The sequence below is a fragment of the Durio zibethinus genome, chromosome 2 (genome assembly GCF_047325235.1).
Source record: "Durio zibethinus cultivar Kanyao isolate XHJ-2024 chromosome 2, ASM4732523v1, whole genome shotgun sequence".
NCBI lineage: Eukaryota > Viridiplantae > Streptophyta > Magnoliopsida > Malvales > Malvaceae > Durio > Durio zibethinus.
In genome coordinates this window covers 134,877-148,061 of record NC_143163.1, presented here as the reverse complement: position 1 = coordinate 148,061, position 13,185 = coordinate 134,877, and the positions used below count along the sequence as shown (strand labels likewise).

The following is a 13,185-nucleotide window of genomic DNA, read 5'->3' as shown; positions in this document are numbered from 1 at the left end:
TGTCAAACTCTATATTGAATTTGTCCGATTATATGCTAATATAAATGTTGATTGATTTATTTGTTCAATTTAATTCAGTGATTTTCTAATACGAATATAATATTTAAACACTATTATTGTTAATGAAAAAGAAAGCGAAAATTTACATTAACTCAAAGTTCTTCATCAATTTTGCAGTATTTATGTTTATTCTAATTAAACATGAGTTAATTTTATTTAAGAAAATAATAAATGGATATCTTAGAATTATAAGAGTAATGTAGATATATTTTGGTGCAATTTTAATAATATATTTTAATAATATTTTAGTAAATTTGATTTATAGAAAATGTTAATATAAGGTTTTCTTTTGACTTTTCTAGGAAAAAAATGTAATTCTAGTAAATGATTACATGTTATTCACGATGATCTATTAATATACATCTATTAATAAAGTATACGAAGATCAAAACTATTATATGAATGGTAAATTTTATTTTCTTTAAAAAAGAAAAGAAAATTTATTATCATAATTTATTATATATGTGCTTGTTAGGTTTTAATTTAATTTTTGGATGTTGCAATATTATATCTTTAAGGATTGTTTTCTATGGTTTAGCAAATAATCACATAACAAAATCGGCAACTACAATAAAAATCTCACTTAAAATCAATAAAATTCTCTATCATAATATAGAAGAAAATTAATAATGTAAAATGTAAAAGCAAGCCATTTGATAAAACAACACTCTACTATGAAATTATAAAGAATTTATATATTGAAATTTTGCCATAAGATTGGTTGCTTATTAAAGGCAAATATCAAAATTTGTACAGCGGTAGGAGATACCTTAAGCCCTATGTTTAAAAAAAAAATTTTGTTAAATAATTTGAAAGGTATCAATAACATTTTTTTTCTCTGCGATATTAATTATTATATTATAACAAAAAATTGAAGTTTAATCCCTTTATCAAATAAGATATTATGAGAAAAGTAGGGTTTGCACTCTATTTGTTTTACTTTTATTTGATTTGTAAAAAAGAAAACAACAGCTATAAGATTTAGGATTTTTTTTCTATCAAACATAAATATTATATTAATAATTTAATAATTATTCTTTTGTGATTTACCAAATAAGATTATATATAATATAATGACACTATTATCATACCATTATTATATTTTATAGCAATAAAATAAAATAACGTCAATAAAATTATAAAACACCAAAAGGAAAATCCCGAGATCAACAAACAATATCACATAAAAGATAAAAAAAGGTAAAAAAAATAGTTAAACAATAACACTCACATAAATTATTACACAATTTCTAATATAGTATTGATAATTTTTTTTGCTTTGCATGTCCACAAAGATTCTAATCATAAAATTTCTGTGTACTGGCTCAGTTAGCATAATTGAAGATCTTATAGGAGAGAAAATTTCAAATGTTGTTACATGAATTTTTTTATTGACAAAAGAAATCCACAAACTCATAGACATAATACCATTCATACCTTGAGGGCTCCAAAATCTATAATTTTCTCATATTTGTCGTTAGAAAATTAAGCCATCGACTTAATAGTACAACTCGAGAAAAGGTGAATATGTACATTTTGAACCACAATTAGCAAACCAAACAAAAATATTCCATTTCATAAGATGCATAGCAAGAGAAAAAAAAAAAAAAAAAAGCTGTAAAGACATAATAAATATTATGTCCATTTATAGGAGATTAGTAAGAGTGATTAAATAAATAGCAAAGGAAACTTTAATAGCAAATGATAACTGCATATTAAAGGTAGATATTTAAAATACTTGGTGTTGAATCTGTAAAAGTGAAAGCATACGGAAGAAAACTAATAAATTGACATTGAAAAAGGAAAAAAAAAAACATAAAGTAAAACTATGATCTATCAAGTGATGCTTATAAACAATGCAAAGGTTAAAGAAAAATGTTTACGCAATTGAATCATTTTATTAAAACTTAATATTTATAATATTGAATAAGAGAGAAAGTAATGAATTCAATCATAGTATTTAATGAGTTTTGATAGAAAAAAATATATATTTTGAATTACATTAGGGGTCATTTGGTATTGTTGTTTGTTTTATATATTATGTTTTTGAAAATTTTGTTTTGTTTTATTTTCGTTTTATTTTTAATTTATTGAATTTGAAAACATATTTGGATATAATGTTTTTGTTTTAGAAATATGAAAACAAAAACATGTAAGAGAAAGCAATTAAAGTTTTTAGACTCAATTTATTATTAATAATATGATATTATTTATATAATAAATATAATAATATTTTTAATATATATTTTTTATTAATATAATATTTGTATAATAAAAATTTTATTTTATTAATAAAATACATGTAGCGTCACTGTAGCATTTAATTGTAATTTCAACGAATAGTATCGGCGTGGTAATAGTGCAAAATTATTTTAAAAAAACTGAAAACACCATTTTTCTGTTTTTAACAATTTTCAAAACTTTATTTTTAGTTTAAAAAAACCGAAAACAAAAACAAACCATCCAACATGTTTTGAAATTGTTTGGATATCCAGGAGGCAGGCCGCAGGAGCAAGCAATCTTGGATGAAAAAACAATCCATATGTTAGAAAGCCCAAAAAAGGGTTTGACCAATTGAAAAGCCCAGAAACAGACGACGAAGAAGGGTGAAGGGCCCGGAGGGGTTTTGGCGGGAAAAAGTGGTGGGCCCCATGGGAAATTCCCGCCATACGAGGGGAGGGAGGGAGTTAATTAGAGCTCTAGTTCGGTTGTAGCAGGCTACAGAGAAGGAAGGTTTTGGGTGTTCTGGAAAAGAATGGAGGCGTACGGAGGATGCTTTGTTGATGAGAAGGCAATTAGAGTGGAGAACATATTCCTCGACTTCCTCAAGAGGTTTGTTTTTGTTTTGCAGTTACAGTTACTTATCTCGTGCGATCTGAATCCCATTTCATTCGCATTGGACAATCTTTTAATTGAAATAAAAATAAATAAATGTAACAGCTTCAGGGTGGATCCACGAGTAGGGGAATCGTATTACGAAACGGAGATACAGGCGATGGAAGCCAACGGGTCAAGCACCATGTTCATCGACTTCTCGCATGTCATGCTTTACAACGACATTCTCCAGAAGGCCATCGCTGATGAGTACTTGAGGTCAGCTGCCCAATATTCAATTGAGACTGAGATTTCATTACTTTTTTTTTTCAAAATTCAATCTTGACCCGGGTGTTAATACTGCTTCTACTATAGATTCGAGCCGTACTTGAAGAATGCGTGCAAGAGGTTCGTGATGGAGCAGAATCCCACGGTTATTGCGGAGGCGGATGATAACCCCAATAAGGACATCAATGTTGCCTTTTATAACATTCCCTTCACCAAGCGGTATACCCTTTTTTTTTTTTATGAATTTTCATAACCTCTCTACTATAATTAGTTTAGAACTAGATATATGTGTGTGTGTGTGTGTGTATAAGATACAAATAATCGAATAGCATGGAATAGAATAGCACTTATTTTCAGTCTCTCTCAGAACTCGAATCCTCATAAATAAATTTACTTCCAACAACTAAATTTCTCAGTTATTAACTAATGATGCACGCGCTCCCTTTTAATTCCCCAACAATCAAATAATATACTGCTTACATCTCCTCAAACCCCAATTGCAGCTTGAGAGAATTAACCACAGCAGAAATTGGAAAGCTAGTATCAGTCACAGGAGTAGTCACACGGACAAGCGAAGTCAGACCTGAGCTTCTCCAAGGAACTTTCAAGTGCTTGGAATGCGGAAGTGTTATCAAGAATGTTGAACAGCAGTTCAAGTACACTGAGGTCTGCCGTTTTCCTCAATTATCTAGCTTCCCCTCTTTCTCATTCTCTTAAATTGTTATAAGTTAACTTTTGTTTTTCATTGTTTGTCTATAATTTCTTATTCCTGCTACAGCCAACAACCTGTGTCAGTGCAACATGTCTAAATAGAACAAAATGGGCATTGCTTCGACAAGAGAGCAAGTTTGCAGATTGGCAGAGGGTAAGACTGCAGGAGACTTCCAAAGAGATACCTGCTGGCTCCTTACCTAGATCATTGGATGTTATTCTCCGCCATGAGATTGTCGAACTGGCTAGAGCAGGCGACACGTAAGATAATTTGCTTTCATGCATCCACATTGACTCTGCTCCCTTGATTTTGCGTTTTGCATCTTTCCCCACGTTTTCTCTAACTTAGATTTATATGTGGTTTTAGTGTCATCTTCACCGGTACTGTTGTTGTGATACCTGACATATTGGCACTGGCCTCCCCTGGGGAAAGAACAGAATGCCGTAGAGAAGCTTCTCAGCGCAAGAATTCTACTGCTGGACACGAAGGTGTGAGGGGTCTTCGTGCATTGGGAGTTAGAGACCTATCCTATCGTCTAGCCTTTATTGCCAATTCAGTTCAGGTCTGTCATTCATTGGCTTATCATTGGCAATCCCCTTTAAAGGCTTTAGCGGTATGCTTTGACCAATTTCTGATAGATTTCTTTCTTTAGGTTTCTGATGGCAGAAAGGATGTTGACATCAGAAATAGAAAGAAGGCTGGTGATGAAGATGACCAACAGTTCACAGTTAGTTCTTGATGCGCCTTACTTTTGTTACCATCCTCTATCGTCCTGTCATGTTCCATTCTACATGCAATTATAAGTTTGTTCATCTTGGGCCATTTCTACATCTTAGAATGTCCTTCAAGGTTTTTGTTTCTTTTTTCTGCTTTCTGAGGATGCCATCTAAGTCATTGATCTATCTGAAATGTAGTCTTTGACTTTGCATATTTAAATTGATTTGCATATATGAAATCACACTTTGCGATTTGCATATTTGCATGACCTTGCAGTGCTCTAGATGTTTTCTTGATTACTGATAGTGGGTTTTATTCCACAAAAGGGCAAGTCTTCAGTAGTTTTTTATTCTGCTTATTTTACTTGTAGTCGGAGGAGCTTAAGGAAATTCAAAGAATGAGAGATACCCCCGATTTCTTCAATAAGCTTGTTGACAGCATTGCACCAACTGTTTTTGGTCACCAAGATATCAAGCGAGCAATTCTGCTTATGCTTTTGGGCGGCGTCCACAAGTTTACTCATGAAGGCATCAATCTGAGAGGAGACGTAAATGTTTGTATAGTTGGAGATCCCAGCTGTGCAAAGTCCCAGTTTCTCAAGTATGTCTTTTTATTATGTGGAGCTGTGGGTTATATACTTGGAGAACTTAAATTATGGTGGTCTTTCTATTTGCAGATACACATCGGGTATTGTTCCCAGATCTGTCTATACATCTGGTAAATCCTCTTCTGCTGCTGGATTGACTGCAACTGTGGCCAAAGAACCAGAAACTGGTGAATTCTGTATTGAGGTAGCATTCATCTTATATTTATCTTCTGCGTGGTGCTATGACTCGTATTTGGCTCTAGTAATTATAAAAACTATATTGTGCTGTGCTCGATTGTAATGTGTCTGTGCATAGACGTGGTCCTTTTCTGTCTAGATAAATAAAGAACAAGATGTCATATTGATATATCCCCAAACTTTTTATACAGTAAATTATTTTGTTTAAATTTTTGGTAGTTCTGAAAATCTTAAAAAATGGCTTGGATTAAATGCTTAGTGCATTTGTAGGCGCCATTATCTAGTGAGAGTTATGCATCATTAAAAAATAGCTACTTTAGTAAATTTGAGTGCGTAATAAGACTGCCAGAGAACAGAAGTAGATATATAATGGTGAAATATTGAATGTGATAATGAGTAATGTGCCTTGCTATAATGTCTGGGAATAAAGACAACTAAGCTAATTTGGGAATGACTTGGATATGATGTTTGAATAGATGTGTCTGCAGATTTTTTTTTTCTGGTTCTGATCAATCCTGTAGGAGATACTACAAGGTTGCATTTTGAAAGTTGAAATATGGAACAAGGGATTCAATTTGAAATATAGTTTAAATTCTACTATAGAACTCATAAAAATACAGCTTCTAGGATTAAAATCAAATTCATGAATTTTGTTAGATATAGGATTAAAATCAAATTCATGAATTTTATAAGATCTTTACTTAGTACTGAATTTGAAATATCCATGGAATGATGAATCTCAGATTCATCTTCTTATACTTGCTCAAACATGAGTACATCGAATCGTTATGAATTTTTACATTATGTTTGCATTCATGTTCACATTTTATATGAAAACCAAATTCCAAATTCACTCTCCTAATTACATGTTCCCAAACACAGCATACAAAAGATTTCAAGTTTCTGCATGCTTCCTTTCACTTTTCATTGTTGTACAGCTTGAGGATAATGTTTATTAAGGAAAAACTAATTTTGACATCTGATTTGCAAAACGTGAACTTTTGGAAAATATATTTATACTCACCTTTTCTTCTTTGTATCCCAGTTATCAACTCATTTATCAAACCCCTGCTTTAGGTATCTCTGAAAAATTACATCTGACCTATTTCCAGGCAGGTGCACTGATGCTGGCTGACAATGGCATATGTTGCATTGATGAATTTGACAAGATGGATGTCAGAGATCAGGTAATGCTCATATTGTTTTAATGGAGAACAGTTTTTATATTCAGAATTATCTGGTGTATGATTTGCAATTCTATGTGAAGGTTGCAATTCATGAGGCCATGGAACAACAGACCATAAGCATTACTAAAGCTGGGATACAAGCTACACTAAATGCCCGGACATCAATTCTAGCTGCAGCAAATCCTACCGGAGGGCGCTACGATAAGTCTAAGCCACTCAAGGTTAAAGAATTCCTGTAATCATAGAAAGCAATTAAATCTGATTTGAATATGCATTTGCAATCTTTTCCCCCAGTTTTTCAGTATTTGCTGCTGATTTTAAGTTTGACATATTCTCTTGTAAACTGACAACTTTGATGTATTTCTTCCTTTACAGTACAATGTCGCTCTCCCTCCAGCTATCCTTTCTAGGTTTGATCTGGTATATGTCATGATCGATGACCCAGATGATCAAACTGATTACCATATTGCCCACCATATTGTGAGAGTTCACCAGAAGCGTGAAGATGCACTTCATCCTGCATTCACTACTGCACAACTGAAGCGATACGTTACATATGCGAAAACTTTAAAACCGAAGGTTTCTGCATAACCTTTCACTGCGTAGGATATGGTTATTTTTCATTGCATTTGCGTAGCTAAATGGTGCTAGTTTAAATGCAGCTAACCTTAGAAGCAAGAAAACTCTTGGTTGAGTCTTATGTTTCACTCAGACGAGGTGATACGGCTCCTGGCAGCAGAGTTGCGTACCGGATGACAGTTAGGCAGCTGGAAGCATTAATCAGGTTGTCTGAGGCCATTGCTCGGAGTTATTTGGAAACTCAGGTGCTTTATCTAGAAAACCCTATCTAACTTTTCTTTCGTTATCATGCACCTTGGAGCTAGAAAAATAGTTCTTTTGCAGGTGCAACCTCGACATGTTCGTGTAGCGGTGAGATTGCTGAAAACATCTATAATAAGGCAAGGCTAATAATGTGTCGATTGTAGAATCTTAAATGCTCTTCTCTCAACCATTCTTTCTCTGTTTCAGTTTTTCTGATAATGTCTCTCTTAACCATGCAGTGTGGAATCCACTGAGATTGATTTGTCAGAATTTCAAGAAGGAAATAGTGAAGGTGCTGATGATAGAAATGATAATTCTGGCCAACCTGATGCTGAACCAGCTGATCCAGCTTCGGGGAGTACAGGTAGGACTATATAAGCTATCTTACTTGTATCTCTTTCTTTCCATAAACACTTGGTTTCAGGACGGAAATGAACTATCATCTTTCTGAAAAAGGAGTAGGTTCTGCCAATCAACAAAAGCAAGAATATAGGGTAAAGGAAGAATATTTTCGGCGGGTTACTCAAGCCCTTGTAATGCGACTTAGACAGCATGAAGAAGCTGTAAAGCAAGAAGGTAAAACCTTTCATGTTTTCACAATCAGCAGCTTGAGATTCTTGCTTAAACATAAGAATGAATACTTGTGTTTAAAAATTTCTTATCACCTTAGCCTGAAATTTGCTTCTTTGAAAATGCAAGATCAAGATGCTCTAATGTTCTAGTGCTGATTCTGAGTTATCACGTTTGCTAAAAAACCCATCCTTCCGTCCATGCAAAATGGATAGGTTATGAGATCCATTATTTTGAATTTGAGTCAATTTGATGTTTTGCAGAGACTGGGCTGGCTGGAATGAGTCAGGGTGATTTAATCCAGTGGTATGTGAATCAGCAGAATGAGAAAAACAACTACAGCTCCACTACAGAAGTGGAAATAGAAATTAAACGAATTAGATCACTTATTGAGGTAAAACTACTAGTATTTTTTAATTACCTTTGATTACTGTATTTCAACAAAATATGGTGAATCCATCTATTTCTTAATAATCTTTTGTGATGCAGAGATTGATTCGGAGGGAAGGTCACTTGATTGTGATTGATGATGGTAGGCAAGAAGAGGGTGAAGGTGCAGCACGATCAGCTAGAGATAGCAGGATTTTAGCTGTGGCTCCTAATTATGCCATGGATTAATGTGAAATTCCATTACAACTATGAGTCAATGTGAAAATGCATTTTAGGTTCTGCTTGCATGATTGGAAGATTGCTATGGTTAAAAAATTTGCAACAAAAAAACTGTCAAGAGTTTAAAGTTTGGTACCATTTGCAGGTTAGTGCTAGTTTTTGCTTCACTAGTAACAACTTTTGTTTTGGCCGAGATGCATATAGTTATATGAAATCAATTGCCGTATTCCAACCAAAAGAAAAAGAACATCTGGCTTAAGTTCTTAGTAACCTGATATTCCACCCCCCCCCCCCCCTCCCCCCCCAAAAAAAAAGGAAAAAAATTGAAAATGACAGCCAACAGCTTATGCGGCTCAACTTTTGTTTGGTACTCTTATTCACTGGATCTCGTCCTCTATTACTCGGGAAAGTTCCTTGTAGTGAAACTTCAATCTTGGGGAGTATTTACTCATTTAACTCTTCCTAGTTGTCAAAGTGGCCATACCAAAGGGCTACTGAACTTTTTTTTTTTTTTTTTTTTATGGATATATTGAACATCTTTTAGTCGGTAATGTAGCCTTAATAGCAATGTCAATCGTTGATTAGCATATATTGGAGCGAGCGACAACTCCCTAAACCGGAGAGTGCATAACTACGGGTTTTCTACAGCTACATGGATGGTGTGCCTTAAAAAACATGATCTTTAATTACGGAAATTGTAATCTAAAACGAAACTCACCATCTTGAGAGTTGCGACAAGTCACATACATCAAAACTGGCTCTGTTTTCTCGATCCCAATAAATACTGTTGGTCCAGCACCCTCCGGATGTTTTCAATTTACAGCAGATGCACTCAACAACTTAAGATCTCATTTGATAATCCGCACTCTTCTATCTAGTGCCTTTGGCGTGTTTTGAAAAAAAAAAAAATCTAAGCATAGCCATCTTAAATGATCTAATTAAATGCATTTCTCAGTTCCGACAAGATGACTACAAACAAATTGTACTATTACCCGAAAAAATAAGTTCGTTTTGCTTGGATAAAAGCTCCCGCAGCAAATCAATCCTCATGCTTATGCAAGCAAAACCCTGGGAAAAGTATTCCTGGAGGTATGATGAGCATCTCAACAGCACATTTATGGACTTGAATAGGTGCGACTGTCCTTAAGGCTCTATAACCAAGCATGTTTATTATTTAGCATCAGCAAAATCCATCTTGCCGAGTATCAAGTTTAGCATTAGCATAACATACCAGACGTTTGAAAGATCTTGTATGTGCTGTTTTCTTGTTCTTCTCCCGATCTGGTTTGGCACGATTGAGAGCCTGCATGACAAAACATACAGATTCTTACCATCTGTAGAAGCTGTTACTGGCCAAATAATCAAAAGAAATCAGCAAGAAAGCTTGCTGCAAAATTGATCTTATGGAACCACCGTTAAACTAAACATGCTGTTGACAGAAACGTAATCAAGTAACACACGATGCTACCTGAATTAGTGATTCCACATGCTGCCGCATCCGGGTGTGCATAAACCCCTCTGAGTACTGAGGAACAGAGTGGAAGTCACAGAGATTAGAAAATTGCACAAGTGTCTAACCACGCAGCAAGCTAAAGGAATTAAAAGACTATTATATTAAAAGTGCCACAAATGCATGGTGTTCCCTGAAATCCTTTAATAGAACAATAAAATGATATAACCACGAAGCAGTTTTGACAGTGATCTTGCAATTTAAATATAAGAAGAAAAAAAAAAACTATTAACAGATTCCAGAAAGAAATTGGTGACTTTCTTAAATTTTCAAAATTTTTATGGCTTTAATCCTTGAAGCAACAAAATAATAAAAATTCAATGTTCCCACTATGAAGGTTGGTTTGGTTATATACTATATTATACCATTATCCTATTCAAACTCACATTCCCTTTCTTTTTTGGACATTGATAACCACATTATTAGTAATCTCAGTACTACAGAGATCTTTTTTTTTCTTTTTCGTCTTTCTGGCCTTCTCTTGACATGGTACATTCTATTACGTTGCATCTTCTCAAGAGGGCAATTACAGGGCTCCTCTTTAAATGTCCAAAACATTTAAAACACCTTACTGTAAGAATGAATCCCCAGGGAGTAAAAGGCCTTCTACAAATCAATTTTAACTGCACACCTAAGTGATAAAGTGATTCTGCCATGGCCCCTAACCAACTCCAGAGCCATTAACACATTATCAGTTATGCTCCTTCCTCTTTAGAAGCACTTTGATTGCTACTGATTAATGGAGAGCAACGTTTATTTGGTCTATTAATTAGCCAAAATTTTAGTGATACATTGGCAGATTACAGAATAATAAGAGATTGGTCTATAAATGTAATCCCAAATGCTACTAGGACTTTGATTTTCAGGAGGCGTTTGATTTATGGAATCGTAGATTCCAAAAATAAGTGTGATTCCAAAAAGTGATACCCAAGATTTTTTTTTTTTTTAGAACATTTAGTATTCAGATTCACTCGTTTGATTGAAAAAAAATCTATGTATATTAATTTTTGAATAATTATCATAATTTTTTTGACATATATGATGGTAACTTTTCATTATTTTTTATTAATAATAAATATCCAAACGATATATAATGCTTCTACTAGCAAAAGAAAACAAATATTTTTATGATTGCTATTTTATTTATAAAATATCATCAATAAAAAAAATATTGGATATTATTTAAGGTGTTTTTGGTTGGAAAACACCTTAAATAGTCCCCAATATTTTTTAAAAAATGAAAAAATTATTAAATGTATTTTTGGTTGAAAAACATCTTAAATAATCCCTTTCATTTTTTAAAGAGTATTATTTAAGGAAATTCTAAACCAAAAATACCTTAAATAATCCTTATTAAAAAAAAGATTATTTAAGATATTTTTGGATTAAAAACGCCTTAAATAATGCATTTAAAAAAATTTTGTGGTATTATTTAAGACATTTTTGTCTAAAAACACCTTAAATAATATTGATATATTTGTTAAAGAGCATTATTTAAGGTATTTTTTTAATAAAAAATACCTTAAATAATTCTCTTTAAAAAAATAAAATGGATTATTTAAGACTTTTTTTCTAGAAACGTCTTAAATAGTCTCTTTTAAAAAATAAGAAGATTATTTAAGGAGGCATTTCTGCACAGAAATGTCTTAAATAATCTGTTTGTAAAAATATAAAATAATTATTTAAGTCATTTTCTGTATAGAAACACCTTAAATAATCTTTTTATAAAAATATTAACCATAAACCCTAAACCATAAAATATAAAAGATTATTTAATACCTTTTCTATTCACAAACGCCCTAAATAATCTATTTATAAAAATATAAAAAAATTATTTAAGATATTTTCTGTACAGAAACGTCTTAAATAATCTTTTTATAAAAATATTAACTTGAAACTCTAAATCTTAAAATATAAAAAGATTATTTAAGGCGTTTTTTAAATAATCCATTTATAAAAATAAAAAATAATTATTTAAGATATTTTTTCATGCTAAATGCCTTAATTGCAATATAAAAAAAATTTTTGTACAAAAACCTATAATTGAGTTCCAACAACTTTTAGATATACTTTTAAAAACGGTAACAATTATTTCATAATCTTTTATTCAAATCAAATTTAAAAATAAAGTAACTTTTTTCCTGAATTCTTAAAATATCATAAGAAAATGTAAGTTTTTGATTCCAAAATTTTGGATAATATTGGTAATTTATCACTTTTTTTTGTAATCAGATTACTTTAAATCAAACGTGAGAATCAAATTTTTCCATACCAATCGCACCTTAAGAACTAACGCAACAATGAAAGAGTTAAAAGCTGAAAGCTTACCGCCAGTTTGGAAAAATTAGAGCATTGATGCAGTCACATCATCCCCCATAATTGACCGTACAGATTTGAAAAAATATGCAGTGAAGCCATTTGGTCCAGGAGCCTTGTCACCACTCTAAGCAAACATCGAAGACTTAATCTCATTTGTAGTGACAGGTAGAGAAAGATCCTCCGGTGCATCAACACTGATCAGGTAAGAATTCCTTACAGCAGCCTAAGACGTTAAGATCAGTTGTGCTTATCAACTTCTGAAAAAGAGAAATAGCTTCATTGGATATTAGAGTGAAATTTTCCAGCTTGTTACCAACATCATCAAACAGCATTTTCAAACAATTTATGCTTTGTATAGTTGTTGCCATTTTGTGAAAAAATCATGTGTTTTGATCCCTTTTCAACCCACTTCATTTGTGATTCTTGAAAGGCCCTATATATTATTGTTGAGAATCGAATATTTTTATCTAAAATGTTATCCTAGAGCTTTTTCTTTTGATTTAGTTAAAGTAATATCTAAGTTCAGCTCCTAAAAAAAATTGACAATTGAATATTTAACTCCATGATTGGTGCATATTTTTCTTTGTTCAATGAGTTAGATTATTTGAATTTCTTTGATCATATTTGTTGCATAGGATGATAATCATATTTTATTATGTTAGTTTAGTTTGTATCCAAAGAAATGGATAGTATTATAAGGAGCATTAATCATCTTCTTGGTATAAGATGATTTAATCCTTCCCAAGTGTAGAGAATAATTTTTAATCCATAAAATTGAATTTACATATCCTAT

General features: G+C 32.4%; 1 protein-coding gene across 2 annotated transcripts; it reads left to right on the top strand.

Moving 5' to 3' along the window:
• Nucleotides 1-2,780: 2,780 nt before the first annotated feature.
• MCM6 (minichromosome maintenance (MCM2/3/5) family protein) lies at nucleotides 2,781-8,698 on the top strand. 2 transcript variants are annotated; one of them, XM_022906452.2, is made up of 18 exons: nucleotides 2,781-2,892; nucleotides 3,001-3,153; nucleotides 3,250-3,381; nucleotides 3,666-3,828; nucleotides 3,941-4,134; nucleotides 4,241-4,436; nucleotides 4,527-4,601; nucleotides 4,962-5,191; nucleotides 5,268-5,382; nucleotides 6,488-6,562; nucleotides 6,643-6,783; nucleotides 6,938-7,141; nucleotides 7,225-7,386; nucleotides 7,466-7,521; nucleotides 7,624-7,748; nucleotides 7,847-7,960; nucleotides 8,218-8,348; nucleotides 8,444-8,698. In XM_022906452.2, the coding sequence occupies exons 1-18, from the start codon at nucleotides 2,816-2,818 to the stop codon at nucleotides 8,570-8,572; spliced, it is 2,472 nt and encodes an 823-aa protein (XP_022762187.1). In that variant the 5' UTR covers nucleotides 2,781-2,815; the 3' UTR covers nucleotides 8,573-8,698. The 2 variants fall into 2 exon arrangements, with proteins under 2 accessions (XP_022762187.1, XP_022762188.1); XM_022906453.2 differs by having other exon boundaries at nucleotides 7,841-7,960.
• Nucleotides 8,699-13,185: the final 4,487 nt, after the last annotated feature.